General features: G+C 39.5%; 1 protein-coding gene across 1 annotated transcript in view; it reads right to left on the reverse strand.

Moving 5' to 3' along the window:
* Positions 1 to 16,414, reverse strand: part of PTPRC (protein tyrosine phosphatase receptor type C) — a 108,310-nt gene that overhangs the window by 52,269 nt on the left and 39,627 nt on the right. The window contains exons 3-7 of the mRNA XM_045028476.1: positions 9,069 to 9,095; positions 5,334 to 5,474; positions 4,416 to 4,451; positions 799 to 1,023; positions 292 to 408 (exon numbers count right to left, since the gene is read on the reverse strand). Of these exons, the coding sequence (XP_044884411.1) occupies positions 292 to 408; positions 799 to 1,023; positions 4,416 to 4,451; positions 5,334 to 5,474; positions 9,069 to 9,095 (546 nt within the window). The remainder of the gene's footprint in view (positions 1 to 291; positions 409 to 798; positions 1,024 to 4,415; positions 4,452 to 5,333; positions 5,475 to 9,068; positions 9,096 to 16,414) is intronic.

The following is a 16,414-nucleotide window of genomic DNA, read 5'->3' on the forward strand; positions in this document are numbered from 1 at the left end:
CCCTTTCTTAATGATTCCCAACATTCTGGTAGGAATATTTTTCTAACATTATATACAATATATGCCTGTCTCCCTTTTGTCTCTCTATCAGGGATCATGTCAAATGCTATTGATTAATTTAAGACATTTACGTTCTAGATTTCATGATATTTTAGCATATATTCACTCACTGAATGTAAAAATTAAGCTCTGTTGTTCAACATTCCTTTAAATCAGACATCTCACCTTAAAGTCTATGCAAAAAAAATACAATTAAAACCCTGGTTATAAAAGGTATTAAAAAGTACCTACCATTATGACAGGCATACGAATAGGTCAAATTACATTTAAGTGAGGAGTTTCTAGTCCAACTTAAACGCAAAGAGCTGTTACTTATTCCTTCATATGTAAAGTTGAAATTTGTTTTATCTGTAATGATGAAGACATAATGCAATATAGTCAGATTTTATTTTAATGTGCTTTTGAATTTATTCCCAGTATTCATTTATAACATTATGTTTGATTATTAATACAAGCATGTGTTTGTGGGAGCGGGGGAACCAAAAGTATGTATTAACGTGAGTAAAATCATGTGTAACAAGGCATTATGGTGAATTGCTAAAAAAAAAAGTTTGGCAACTCAACTTTAAACATCTGATAACCTATGGAATTCTCTGTGCAAATCGTGGGTCGAAACATGACTCAGCTTTTATAGCTGCACAAGGCAGTATGGGAGCATATATGGTGACCGCTCTCTCTCTCTTCATCACAAACAATTTAATTATGATTTTGCTGAATAAACCCTTAAGGGTTACTTACCAGGTGGGACATGAATTGGATATAAAGTGGTGTTACAAACTTCTATTTCAATGTCATATGTTTGACATTCCTGAAGTCCTCCGATAGTATCGTTTTCTATAGTACAATTGGATTTACATTTAAGAGTGAGTGGAGTTATTTCTTTATTTTGATCCCAAACTTTCAGTTTTCCATTGCCTGAGTTCTGAGTGTAGGTGTAATTTTCCATTGTAAGAGTAATTTTGCCTGAAAGAGGCGAAAAAAAAATTTTAACGCCACACTTAAAACAACAATTTTTCATTTTTCATTCTTACACTTGAATTTTAATTTTGGCACTGGTGACCTCCTCACTTTATGATACAGGTAGCATAAATTATAATAAATAAAATCATTTCAACTCATTGTTTTATGGTATTTATACAACTGATTTTTTGAAACACCAATGAAAGATTCATTTGTCCAAACTCCAGCACACTCCATTCTTTAAAGATCTCAGAAAAAAAGATATGAGGAAGTATATGAAACTTAGGCCTGGTCTACAGTAGGAATTTACATTGGTAAAGCTACCTCTCTCGAGGGTGTGAAAAATCCACACCCCTGAGAGACATAGCTATACTAACCGAACCCCTGGTGTAGACAGCACTGGGTTGATTGAAGAATTTTTCCATTGACCTAGCTACCGCCTCTTGGTGAGGTAGATTACCTACACCGACAAAAGAATTCCTCCCATTGGTGTAGGTAGTGTCTACACCGAAGTGCTACAGCAGCACAGCTGCAGAAGGGCAGCTGTGCTGCTGTAGCATTTTAAGCATAGACATGCCCCTAGAAATGTCCTTCTACTTCCGCCATCAGTGTATAGACATGTTATCAAAAATGGTTTGTGATGAGGCCTCCACCCCACACAAGACAGAGCAGGTTAAGTTAGGCCACTGAACCTCATAGGCTGCAGCCAAGGACTAATAAAGGTGAACCGATGATGAAGCCTAGATGAGCAAGGGAAGGCTGAGCTTGTATAAAGCCAGCAAGCTAAGAAGAGAGTGGTGTTGCAGGGGGTTGCAATCGCTCCCTGGAAGAAGGGAGGTTTGTTTGGGCTACAGAGCCTGGCAAGAAGTCAGAAAGGGGAAGTAATTTACAGTTAGTCCCTGGGAGAAGGGAGTTTGGACTGGTAAACCTAAGTGGGGAGAAGATAGAGAAGGGAAATACAAAGGAGTCCAGAGAAATAGCAACAGGGTCAGGGAGCAAGCAGACCATAGCTGCTAGACATAGGGTCCCTGGGCTGGACCACAGATTAGTGCATGGGCCTGGGTTTTCCTACCAGATGCTGGGAAAGTGGCACAAGACTAGCCTTGGACTAGAAGACTGTCTGGAATGGCATACAGATAAGTAATCCAGTGGCACTTTGATACCCTGAAAGGGGAGGACTATGCAGTGATCTGGTCAGAGCACTGAGTCATGAAAATGAAATTCTGCAAGTCCTGGCAAGTGAGGGGGGACACAGTGTGAGCAATCATCAGAAGTGGGGGCATCAGACCTGATTAGAGCTAATCCGCAGATGTGGCCACAAGAAGCCAGTCCAGCGGTGAATGGACCCAGTTATATGCTCTTTTTAATTGGGCTAGATTGTCCCTTTCCGTGGAAAAATCCACAGGACAGAGGAAATATTGTAGAAAATGCCCAAATTGCTTGGGGAGGTGCCCTTCCCCATTAGAACAGATTGTGGGTCCAGCCCTGGATCCATAGGAAACCAGGGTGATTTGCACTAAGACCCTGTACCCCAGTACTGTCCTCTGGTAGTATAATTCCAGTGGAACCATGCTATTTGGACTTCTGCAGTCAGCAACTGCACCAGCCTCACCCATATAGCGAGATCTCTAGTGGAGCCATGGAGCCTATAAAAATAAATAAGCTGGGTACTGCATTACATTTCTACCCTGAGCTCCATGGGACAGATGGAAGACAATGAGCCTCCTCCCATCCTATCTAGTCTCAGATTTGTCCACTTGTATTCACACCAAGCCTTCCACATAGGGAAATGGGCATGTTACCATGGAGGCCCCTGATGCTCTTTCCTATGTGGGTGGGGAGATCTGTGCATAGAAAGACTCATGTGCTTTTGGATCGGGGGAGGGGACACCATCTGTCCATCTGTTACAATACCAACTAATGTATGTATTGATATTATGCATTACAAAGTGACTAGCAAACAAATAGGTGTGAATAAATTATACTCTGCCATCCATCATGACTGTACAAGATATACCAGGATCATTACACACACGGGATAGACAGGAGTCTAAGAGTAGATAAAAAGCAACAGAGTGATGGTAGAGTTGGAAGCTGGCACTCATATTGGTTGGGATATTTTAGGACATTGTGTGAGCTGGGAGGTAGCATGGTAATGTAACAAGACTGAGAGGTATCCAAAGGATAGAGTATTGGGGACAGAAAGAGGTGTCTCTGGAGAGCAAGAGTAGTGACAGCACACTTGTCTCCCTACAAAAAGTGAACACTCTACACTACTCTACCCATTTTTGCAGCATTTACAAGCTCTAGTGGCAGACAAGTTCAACCCTCTTCAGAGACATAGTCTCTCCATTGAACAAGGATGCTAGGATGGGAAGCAAATTCTCTTTGGGGCTCCAAGAAACAAATGAAGCACCCTATCTGGGCAATTTAATTTACAGTTTTAATATTACAATTTAAAAGAAATAAATATCAATTAATACTTGAAGATATTTTCTGATAGCTAAAAATCATGTAACCCATACAGCACTATGTATATTATACATGGACTGTTAAGGTCCTCTGGGCCCTCAGAACAAAATGTAAAATCCACTTCTTCAATATAGACTTCTCTCAGTAACATCACTAAAATCACATATTTAAAAAAATATGGTCTCTTCAGACTGGGGAAGTAGAGTCATGTAGAGATCAACTTAAATTTATTTTATGAATTTTGTGATGCATTCAGAGACCATGATGAAGGACATAATATAAAAATCTAAATAGATATGAGATGAATAGATCATGGCTATAGTACAACTCATTACTATGGTTGTAATGATTTTATCCCATCTACACAGGCAAGGGGAAACCCTGTTATAACATAATCTGTAAACTATTGTATTACTGCACAGTTCCCTGGCTAAGCATGCTGTCCGGTCTCCAATTCACCTTCCAGTCCAGTATGCTCTGCCTATGGGCTGGGGAAGACAGATAAGACTAGTTTTATCAGTTATTCTCTAAAGCCTGCAGTTTTCTTATTCTGTCTCTCACAGGATATAAAATTAGATGATTAAAGAGAGAATCTTAGAGAGCACCTTGGTACTGAACAAACCAGGCACTTTTCTCCCATAGGCAGACAGTATGCTGTAGCACTGGTGAGCTGTGTTACTACTTCCCAGATGAGTGCATAGTGGGTTGTCTGAGCAGTTTGAGAATTGGGCAAAAGCAGTCCAAAAATTTCTGAAGACCCGCAGAATAACCCTCCAAAACAGTAAGAAAGCCCATAAAACAAAATAAAATGCTTAAATACCTGCTGATTTGGTTTGTTTGGGCATTTAGTTGTTTACAGTGAAGTGGGGGGTGTTATTTCTGGTTTAAAAAGTTGCACTTCACCTTTATTAAACATAACTTACCACAAATTATGGGAGGAGTCGTTACTGCTGTGGTTCCTGTAAGAACAGGGGGAAAATAAGACAACAGCATTCCATTAATAATTTTGGGGAAGGATGGTTAATGCATTTGTACTTATATCACCAGACATTTATTTCAAAATAATGTTTAGCTTTTACATGTTAAAATGGTTGTACTTTGATTAACTCATAGAATCTTAGAATCTCAGGTTTGGAAGGGACCTCAGGAGGTCATCTAGTCCAACCCCTCATATTTCTGTCTTCAACCTTAAAGTATAATTTGTATGCATTTCATTATTTCCCTTTGCATGGTTGATTGCAAATTAGACTGCTCCTTAATCATGTTTCACAACTGTAGTTCTACACAAGCAAGTTGCATTATTTCTCTTATAGGCATGATATGCAAATCAACATGATATTCAAATCTACAACAGTCTCTTTTATAGCCAGAATAAGGGGACAGTAAGTATCTTGATTGGAATGGCGCTTTTGCAAGATTTCAGTGATGCAGGTGGCATTTGCAAGATGGCCATGTCCCTTTGAGAACTGTCGTGATGGTGGTGATGAAGTGTCTCAGTTTTGACTGCCGTTAAACAAAAAGAATCAAACCATTGTGAATTAATTACCCTAAGCAAGTAAGAAGTGCAATATTGGGCGTCACCATTGTTTTTTACCGAGAAAAAGCAAGTAATATTTTCTGTTTATGATTGTGAGGAAGTGAATATGGCCTTTTAAACATAATTTGATAATTAAATTAACAGTAATAAGCTTCCTAAGAGACTTTAGTTTCATGCAGTTTCTTCAGTTGTATCTGTGATAAAAATATTTGTTAAGGTTTCAAAGATAACGTTACTTCAGTGGCTAACACATTTCTCATGCATGAGGTGTTAGGATTGCTATTACTGTGTGCAAGTTTGTCACCATTTTTGAAAGGTGGAGTAGTCGTTGTCATGGAATGTGTGGTGTCTGAGGAAGACTCAGGCATGTTTGATGTAGTGCTGGTTGGAGTAAGGCTCATAGATGGTGAAATGGTGCTGTGCAAGGATGTCATACTGGAATTATCTGCAAGGAAATAAACAGAACAAATTAATGTCAGAAAGTCAGTCCTTTGTGCGGTCATATCATAAATGGGTTTTAACCTATGCTTTCTTTTTATTATCCTATCACTACTCTCTTAAAATGGAGGTGCAACTGAGGCTGTGTTAGTATTTGCATTTAAAAAAACAAAACAGGAGTCTGTTAGTATAATTTAAAATAATATCAAACTTCTACAGGTTAAATAATCCTAAAATATACTGGGCTGAATTCTGCAGTCACTACTCAGACAAAACCCCTAATGAAGTCAATGGCAGTTTTGCCTGAATAAAGGTTTCAGGGTTTAGCTCATTATACAAACTAGAAAAGACCACAATTCTCATCCTTATTTCTTACCACACGGCTCAATTCTGCTAACAGTTATTACCAAGCATAGCGCTTATTCCAACTGAGACACCTCATGGTAGTAAGTATCAGAAGGGTAGCCGTGTTAGTCTGGTCCTTTTTTTTTTTTTTAATAGCTAATCTGTAAAAGCACAAAAGAATCCTGTGGCACCTTATAGACTAACAGACATATTGGAGCATGAGCTTTCGTGGGTGAATACCCACTTCGTCGGATGCATGGTAGTAATCACTACTCTCCATAGTAGATGTTTGCAAGATCAGATTCATAAGTACCTAGGTACTATACACAACATAATTTTGTTTTCTTAATTAGAAACAATTATTACTTATTTATTCAGTTTTATATGGAGCCCACTCCTGAAGTTCTTACTTCGGGAAAACTGTCATTGACTGCAGTAGGAGTTTTGCCAGAGTAATGACTGCAAGATCAAACTATCAGATGTTGTCCTCTGGATATAAAATGCAGAAGCCCCTTGCACTCTGGCACCAATTGTGCAGCTTAGAAACACTTTCTCAGTTTGTTGAGCAATTAATGTAATAAGAATTAACCTAACTGCTGAACTATACAATTTTCACTCTAGCAACTGTACTATTGACAGCCTGGGCATCTAAAGGAATACAGCAAACCTGGTGGTTTATGCATGGTGGTAGCAGGAGTGAGTGAAGTAAGGGCAGCAGTGCTGCTGTGTGGCTGATTGTTGGATCCCATGGAAGAGTCTGAGTATGCATGAGTGAGATTTGCGCTGCTTGTTGGAATGACACCTGTAGTAAGGAAGTACAATAGTTTGTTATTGCTTCCTAACATAACATACACAGACAAGGACAATAAAGGACAATAAAGTCACATGTAAGCATGGCTGCTATACCTGGAAAGATAATGTTAGAAGTTCTTGCTCTTATATTTAGGCAGACACACAATTTCTTTTTGTTTCTTATGTATTCGGCTAATGGAAAAGCCTTCAAAATGCATTCCAAAAGAAAGGTAACCAGAATTACAAAGCACCTACAAAGTGAGCAGGTGAATGTTGAGTGTCCTCAGTTCTCACTGGGACTGATTGCTGTTGCTGAAGTCAAAAGTGAGACTCTCATTAGCTTCAATGGGATTAGGATAAAGCTCTTTGATTTTGATGGTAGCTGAGGGTGCTCATCCCCCCGTGTAGGTTCAGATTCCTTGTGTTTTAAGAAATGGTCATTGTCATGCAGAAAGAGAGGTCTACACTTGTAATTTTAATAACTGTTCCAACACAATAATATAAATGTCACCACTACCCTGTAATACTCTCTGATGTATAAAACCATTATAAAAACTAATTAGCCTGTCTATTGTTCCAGCACACTTGTATAACTCTATAAGGATCAGATTCTGTTGGCAAATTCTATTACAGTCATTTTACAGGTGAGTACAAGATCATATATCCCAGTAAATGGTAAAGACCTGGAACAGACTCGGGAATCCTGACTCTCAGTCTCCTGATCTAACCACCACCAACACTCAGACAAACTGTCATATATGAAATTTTTACCAGGATTCTCAGTTGATTAATATTCTTTAGATTTAGCTAGTGGGACCTTCAAGTTTTAGCTGAACATCCAGTATGTATAATACCTTATATCTTCTCATGCATTTTCATTATAGAAAATTTTTAATCCACGAGGATGATTGACAATTTTGTAGGCTTACAGTTTCGGGGAGAATGAAGACAGTTGTGAAGGCAAATAGCTCTTCCTTCATTTCAGAGAGAGCATAACTTTTCAATGACCACATAACAAAACAAGAATATGAAGATGGACAAAAAATTAAGGCCTCAGGACATCAATACTATGTCAACTTGTCCTTAATGCCGATGATTTTACAAAGCATTTTATATGGGATATGTATCCACATAATCAGCAGCATAATAGATCCAGTCTATGGTTTTTAGGCTAGTTTGAAAGAAGCTATGAATAAATATATGCCCCCAAAATTGCTTGAAATCAGTACTCCTTTCTTTGTCTCTCTGAATAGGAAATAGGAACTAAAATTCATCACTTGCAATAGCTTTATGAAATATATACCTGTAAATAACCTATTAACCATTGAATGTCATCATTACTTCACAGAAGGAAAACAAAATAAATCATCTTTTATCTAACAATAAATCATTACTTCAAATTGGACTATATTTTTAATATTGATTGATTTGCCATTTCGCAGTGGTCCACTTTTGTCCAACAGTTCTGTCTGTTTTTCATGTTCTGAATGTCCATGGAGCACACTGGTACCTCTCACTGGAATATTCTGCTGCTATTTCGGTCTCCCTGTAGTGTTTCTCTGCTTTCAGTCCCAGTTTCACTGTCCTTTCTCTCATTCTCATCTCTGACCTCTTAACTCTTGATTTACAGATAAAGATTAGATGGTCATGTAACTGTGCGGTAAAGTGTTCTTACCAGATGAAGAACCTGAAATTCTTACTCAGTGGTAAGTAGAAAGCATATCAATGACATATGCTGAGTACCATTTGCAAATAAAGATGCTTAATACCCTACAGTTTCATCTTGCATTTTTCACTCAGACAAAAATACCAGGTAAATCAATTGAAATTTTGCCTCATGATGTGAAGTACTGTCTAGAGGACTGAATTCCTGGAATTATTCATCTAATACAATATAAAAACGGCATGATAAATATGAGTCTCATTTTTTAGCTTCTTATCAGCTTTTTAAATTCTGTCTGATTTTCTGTAATTCTTGTAAAAGTTTAACTCTTCTGTGGGATAAGATAAATGTGAAAACACTATCCGGGATTAACAAAATCAAACAATTATAAACACATTTTCTGTTTAAACTAGCACACACAATTAAGAACCTACCATGTTCTATTATTTTTATTATTAATTATTTGTATTACAAACATATAACAAATACACAGTCCCACCCTGAGGAACTTACAGTCTAAATGAATATGCTAAGTGGATGAGATGTGTTCAGTGAAATACTTGTAAACCACAAATTCAGACAGAAGCAAATTGGTTCATTTGATTCCTCCTTTTTAAACCAGTCTATATTATTTCACATGTGATCTCACTGTTCTAAATGTAAAGGCATTGAACATTCTAGAAGATAATACTTGTACACACAAAGCATGTGTCTTATTGGAAGTGAACACAACCACAATACAAGCACATTTCATAGAGAAGTGTTGCAGTTCTGTAAGGAAAGTAAAAATAGTTCTCTTACCAGTTACAGTAGAGTTCTGACTTTGCCCTAAAAGGAATAAAAACAGGAATAAATACAGTATATCAACAGAAGGTTATACATATTTGTGTCCATACATTAAGGCCCCAATCCAGCAATCAGATTCATGCAAACAGATCCTTGCCCTGTGCAGGAAAAGGGCTTAGGGACCTGACTCATCGAGGTATGTGAGCACATGCCTGACTTTAAGCACGAGTAGTCCTGGAGAAAGCAATGAATTAAGTTGCAGCATACAAAAAGCACATGCATTCTAGGCTCTTTAGTTCCTGCCGTTTACTTGAAAGGGAGCTGATTCACCTGAATCACTGACCGCTCTTTATGTGCCTCACGTGATCAGCACATGCCAAAAGTGTGCCAGTGTTAAACAGCACTGAAAACTGAGAACTGGAAGCACATATATCAGGAAAGGGGTCAGTGAAGCTTTACCACGTTATATCCGAATTCGTGTTATATCGAGTCGCGTTATATCGGGGTAGAGGTGTATCTCCACTTAAGTCATTGGAGCTGGCTAGATTTACACCACCTGAAGATCTGAAGATACTACTGAGTGAGATTAACTGGTGCTATGCCAAAGAGTGCTTTTCAGTTGTCCATGGGGAGAGAGAAGAACCATTCTTTTCTTCCCAACTTCACACTGACTGCTCCTGGGCTTCCCCTGTAATCTAAAAAGATTTTAACCTTGTAGGTCACTCAACCCATTGTAATAAGATTTATTTGGGGAGTTATCTTGTATCTTGATATTGGTAGTTTGGGATTCTGATGGAACGGGCGTGGGATGGAGACTTCCCCAAGATGTTTTAACTAGAGGTGAAATGATTCTCTCAGGTGTAGAAGATGTAAAAATGGAGGTTCAATACCAGTCTATAAAACCCTATAACACCTGGTGATACATAATTGACAGGAACTTAACTGTGAAATGTACAGTATAAATAGTAATTGTCTTTATGCGTAGTGCTTTCTTTAATCCAGAATGTGAATTCAAGGCATGAGACATTGAGCTTCCATTCTTTCATCCAGGTGCTTAATAATCTGTCATGCAGTACAGTGTCTACCGTAGAACAACATGTACTATACAAGAAACAAGTTAAAACTTGTTTAATTTGTTAATTCTCTGTGACAGGCTGTGACACCTGAGCCAGGGAAACCTCCACATCTGAGTTGGAGTTCAAGCACTTGGGAGGCAAAGGTAGAATGAGAACTCAAACAATGCCTGATGCCTTTAAGGCCATTTTTGTCTAAACATATATATATATATATATATATATATATATATATATATATATATATATATATATATATATATATAAAATAAAAGAAGGCTTCCCTCAGCTGTGGGCTTCAGATATAGTACAAATATATGATGCTGAGCCCAATCCCTTCCAGCACCTCTGTGGGTTCCCTTCATCATATCACACCCCCATATTGGTATTTTTGGTAAACAGCCTACAATGAACTATTCCCAGTTCACTGTAGATGTTTGCAAGATCAGATTCATAAGTACCTAGGTACTATACACAACATAATTTTGTTTTCTTAATTAGAAACAATTATTACTTATTTATTCAGTTTTATATGGAGCCCACTCCTGAAGTTCTTACTTCAGCAAAACTGTCATTGACTGCAGTAGGAGTTTTGCCAGAGTAATGACTGCAAGATCAAACTATCAGATGTTGTCCTCTGGATATAAAATGCAGAAGCCCCTTGCACTCTGGCACCAATTGTGCAGCTTAGAAACACTTTCTCAGTTTGTTGAGCAATTAATGTAATAAGAATTAACCTAACTGCTGAACTATACAATTTTCACTCCAGCAACTGTACTATTGACACCTGGGCATCTAAAGGAATACAGCAAACCTGGTGGTTTATGCATGGTGGTAGCAGGAGTGAGTGAAGTAAGGGCAGCAGTGCTGCTGTGTGGCTGATTGTTGGATCCCATGGAAGAGTCTGAGTATGCATGAGTGAGATTTGCGCTGCTTGTTGGAATGACACCTGTAGTAAGGAAGTAAAACAGTTCACTGTTAGGAAATGTAGCTTTAGAAGTATCAGGACTATGGGTCAGATTTTACAATATGGCTACCTAAATTGCACATGCACCTGCACCATGCTCATGCTTTTATGCATGCAAAGTGGATACTTATGCATGCACTTACCTGCCATGCACGCACAAATTCTATGGATACAATTAGCAATAGGTGCCTGCATTTGAGAATGTGGCCCTGTGTTTCTAAGAAAGAAATTACATTAAATTGGCTATTAGCTAGGATGGACAGGGACGCAAAACCATCCTCTAAAGTGTTCCTAGCCTCTGTTTGCCAGAATCTGGGAATGGGCGACAGGGGATGGGATCACTTGATGATTACCATGCCTTCTGGGGCACCTGGCATTGGCCACTGTCAGAAGACAGGATACTGGGCTAGATGAACCATTGTTCTGACCCAGTATGTCCATTCTTATGTTCTTATGTTTTAAGCATTAAGAGTCTGATTCTCTTTTACCTAAAGCCTCTTTGCATTTTGTTCTGGCAGCATCAAGATGTCTTAATGTAAATGAGAATCAGATACTAAATATACCAAGGATATACAAATATTTTTAAATATTTTCCTAATTTAATTATTTAATATACTATTCATATGAGGTAAGCCAGTGTGAACAACTGTAAAGGATTGTTGTAACATCTGTGTGGTGGAGCTGGATGTCAGTTCAGGGAAAACAATGAGAACAAAACTGTGCCCCGTGTTTCACTTTTACCTTCATTGTCGCCTGCAGGTGAGTGTGGAGTGGCGCGTGCAGGTAGAGGTGATATGCTTGTGGGCATGGGAGAATTTGTAATTTCTGTTGTTCTTTCTCCTGTCACATGATGGGGAAAATATTATTAATTGAATAGTGTACATAGCAGAAAAGTACAATTTAAATAGAAAAAAAATGTCAGCTGCCATTACTTTTCCAGCTAAGACCATATTTCTTATTACAGCATTGATTACAGTGGGATAACTTCACGATGCTCTCTTATATTATATATACACAATAAGAAGGCAGAGGTGTTTAATGCCTATTATGCTTCAGCCTTCACTAAAAAAGGCAAATTGTGACCAAATATTTAACACAATTAATATTTACAACAAGAGACATGGCAAGCAAGTCAAAATAGGGAAAGAACAGGATAAAGAATATTTAGATAAGTTAGATGTATTCAAGTCAGCAAGGGTCTGATGAAATTCACCTTCGGGTACATCAGGAACCAGCAGAAGCAATCTTGAAATCAGTAGTGATTATCTTTGAGAATTCATGAGGATGGGTTACATCCCAGAGGACTGGAGAAGGGCAAACATAGTACCTATGTTTAAAAACTGGGGACGGGGGGAGAAGACCTGGGGAATTATAGACTAGTCAGCCTAATTTTGATACCTGGAAAGATACCGGAACAATCAATTTGTGAGCACCTAAAGGATAATAGGATTGTAGGTAATACACAACATGGGTTTGTCAAGAACAAATTATGCCAAACCAACCTATTTTCCTGCTTTTACAGGGTTACTGGACTAGTGCATGGGTAGAAGCCACAGAGGGGATATATCTTGTTTTTAGTAAGGCTTTTGACACTGTCCCATGACATTCTCATAAGCAAACTGGGGGCTGGTCTACACTAAGGGGAAAAATCGATATAAGATACGCAACTTCAGCTACGTGAATAATGTAGCTGAAGTCGAAGTATCTTATATCGATAACTTACCTGTCCTCACGGCGCGGGATCGATCTCCGGGGCTCTCCATATCGACGACGCCACCGCCGTTCGCGGTGGTGGAGTTCCGGAATCGATATAAGCGCGTTCGGGGATCGATATATCGCGTCTAGATGAGACACGATATATCGATCCCTGAAAAATCGATCGCTACCCGCCGATACGGCGGGTAGTGTAGACGTAGCCTAGGGAAATGAGATCTAGATGAAATTACTCTAAGATAGGGGCACAACTTGTTGAAAGACTGTACTCAAAGAGTAATTATCAATGGTTCACTGTCAAACTGAGGGACATATCTAGTGGGGCTCCCTAGGGGTCTCTCCTGTGTCTGGTACTATTTGACATTTTCATTAATGACTTGGATAACGGAATGGAAAGCATGCTTATAAAATGTGTGGATGACACTAAAATGGAGGGAATTGCAAGTACGTTGAAGGACAGAATTAGAATTCAAGATGACCTTGAAAAATTAGAGAATTGGTCTGAACTCAAGATGAGATTTAATAAAGACAAGTGTAAAGTATTACACTTAGGAAAAATCAAATACACAACTAGACAATGGGGAATAACTGACAAGGCAGTAGTACCACTCAGAAGGTGCTAGGGATTATACTGGATTACAAAATGAACATGAATCAACAATGTGATGGAAGAAAAAAACTAATATTCTAGGGCATATTAATAACAGTGTCACATGTAAGACACAGGAGGTAATTGTCCCACTCTGCTCAGCACTGATGAGTCCTCCGCTGGAGCACTATGTCCAGTTTGGGGTGCTACGCTCTAGAAAAGGTGTGGACAAACTGGAGAGAATCCACAAGAGAGATACAAAAAATGTTAAGTTTAGAAAACCTGATCTATAAGTAAAGGTTAAAAAGCATGGGCATGTTTTATCTTGAGGAAAGATGACTGAGAGGGGAACCTGCCTCAGTGCAGGGGGCTGGACTAAATGACCTCTTGAGCACCCATGTTTTCTGACTTCACTGGAGCTGTGGTCCTTCAGCAGCTCTGAAAGTCAAGTTCCATATTTACATGTCTAAATTCACATAAATATCTTCCAAGAAGGCATTCGGTCTTGCTTTTAAGATATCAAGAGATGGATACTCCACCACTTCCCTTTGTTTGTTCCAATGGCTAGTCACCATTACTCTTAAGAAATTATGCTTGCTTTCTAATTTGAGTTTGTCTGGCTTCAGCTTCCAGCCATTGGGTCTTATGCCTTTCTCTGCCAGATTAAAGAGCCATTTAATACCCACAAAAAGAACAGGAGTATTTGTGACACCTTAGAGACTAACAAATTTATTTGAACATAAGCTTTCGTGGGCTAAAACCCACTCCTGTTCTTTTTACGGATACAGACTAACAAGGCTACTACTCTGAAACCTGTCGTTTAGTACTCAGTAATTTCTCCCTGTGAAGATACCGCTACACAATACTCAAATCTCCTCTCAATCTTCTTCTTGACAAGTGAAACTGATTGAGTTCTTTAAGTCTCTCATGTAAGGCATTTTTTCCAGTCCTCAAATCTTTCATGTGTCTCTTTTTCACACCCTTCCAAATTTTTCAACAGCCTTTTTAAAATGCGGACACCAAAACTGGAGCCAGTATTGTAGGACAGATTTCATCAATGGATACAGTGCTTTATACAGATGACTACAGGTGCCCTTAGGCCTTTAGATGTCCTAAGAGCCCTGAATTCAGTAAAATTAGTATTATGTCGGAAGGAGGGAGACAGAAATAAATGACTCTGGCTGTCTGAGTGTAACATCAACAGACCCCAATCGTCAGCGGGTGGGATTGAACCAGGGACCTCAGAAGTTTAGTGCATGGGTCTCTACTGCAAGAGCTAAAAGCCAACTGGCTGTTACTTAAGGCTGTAGAGCAAACTCAGTAATTTCTCTCTAAGTGGTCTTGATGTCACTCAATGGGACAGAGCACCACATCCTGAAGGTGGGGGGGTTACATGAGCAAGTCAAGTAACAGCAGAATGAGCACACTTTGGAGAAGAACAGGAACAACCAAAATGCCACTTAAGGCTCGGTCCTTCACATCTGAAGGCTTTATTATCTTCCCCCTTACACACAAGGGTCCAAATTGGTTTCTAGTCTCCAGCACAGAGGCTCGCCATAGGCAGACCATCAGGGACTCAAAGGGATTTCTCCTCATCGGCCTGACAAGCAACATCATAATAGTTCACCTGCTCAAAAGATGCTACAAGTTCCACAATCCATCTGGGCAGTTTTAAAAAAAACCCAAAATGTAGCCACAAAGTTTAAAGAAGGCACCCCAGGAAAATTCTCAGTTGCTAAGTAGCCAAAAGCCTGATGAACTTTGAAAAAGCTCACGTACAGTAAAAAAAAATGAGACAGGAAGAAACCAGAGGTGAAATCCTGACTCCAGCGAAGTCAATGATAAAAACTCCCATCAACTTCACTGGGGCCAGGATTTCACCCTAGGTCTCTTTTTACTAACATTTGTAAAAAGCCAATAACTTAGTGTATTAGAGCAGATGTATTAGCTAGAACTAAAATAAAACTGGTAGAAAGATAATGCTGAAACAGCCATCCTAGTATTAATGTGTACGAGTAAGGTTTTTCTAGTGGGTTCATTCCTGTTATCGACCATACAGCACCACCATAGACACTCCAAAACCACCTACACGTCTCACTGCTATTAAGGCAGTAATGGTTGAACCTCACCAAGCTCAGAGATTGGGTACAGACACATATCCAAAAGTATAGATGCTCATCTGAACTATCCAAATCTCTTGAGCATGCATATCTACTGCGTATGGATAGGCAGCTACTTTATTAACATTTGTATACATGCAAATACATGAACAAAATTGGAAATCTTATGAGATAAGACAGCAAATTTGGGCCTGTAGATTGGCCATGAACTCTTCACTTAGAATATGCCTTTAAATGTTTTAAATTACATATTTGAGCTCTCTGGTTTGGTCCCTTTCAACCAGTTTACTTACCCTTCTTAAACTATTCCCAAATCTAATTTTGTTTCAATGTATTAATTTGGTCTTAGCCTTGAACCCAAATTTCACATTATTTGAACTTTCATAGTAAAGGTAGAACTTCATTTGAATGCATGTTTGCAGAAACTGAATAAGGAGTTGCAAACCAAGTCAAAGCGAAATTCTTTTTAGAAAGTATTGAAATGCTCACAATGAGTTCTTCTCTCTATTCATCCATCTCCAGTGTAAATCCGATGAAGATATGGTCAGACACTCTAAGATGTAGTGCTTCAAGAGAGGCAGGGCCACCCAGAGGGGGGGGCAAAGGGGGCAATTTGCCCCGGGCCCCGGGCTCCGCAGGGGCCCCCAAGAGAAGAGCGGAGGCTCCCGCCTCCGCCCCTCTCCTCGAGCCTCAGCGCATCAAGCGCCGAGTCTCCGCTGGGGCCCCTGAGCCCCACCCCGCTCAGAGCCGCGTGGTGAGGGGGCGGGGCTGGGAGCTCCAACGGGGCCTGAGCCCCGCCCCGCTCAGAGCGGCGTGGGGAGGGGGCGGGGCAGCTGCCTCCGCTCGGCATGGAGCTCACAGCCCCGCCCCCTCACCACGCGGCTCTGAGCGGGACGGAG

Source organism: Mauremys mutica, chromosome 8 (assembly GCF_020497125.1).
Source record: "Mauremys mutica isolate MM-2020 ecotype Southern chromosome 8, ASM2049712v1, whole genome shotgun sequence".
Classification (NCBI taxonomy): Eukaryota; Metazoa; Chordata; order Testudines; family Geoemydidae; genus Mauremys; species Mauremys mutica.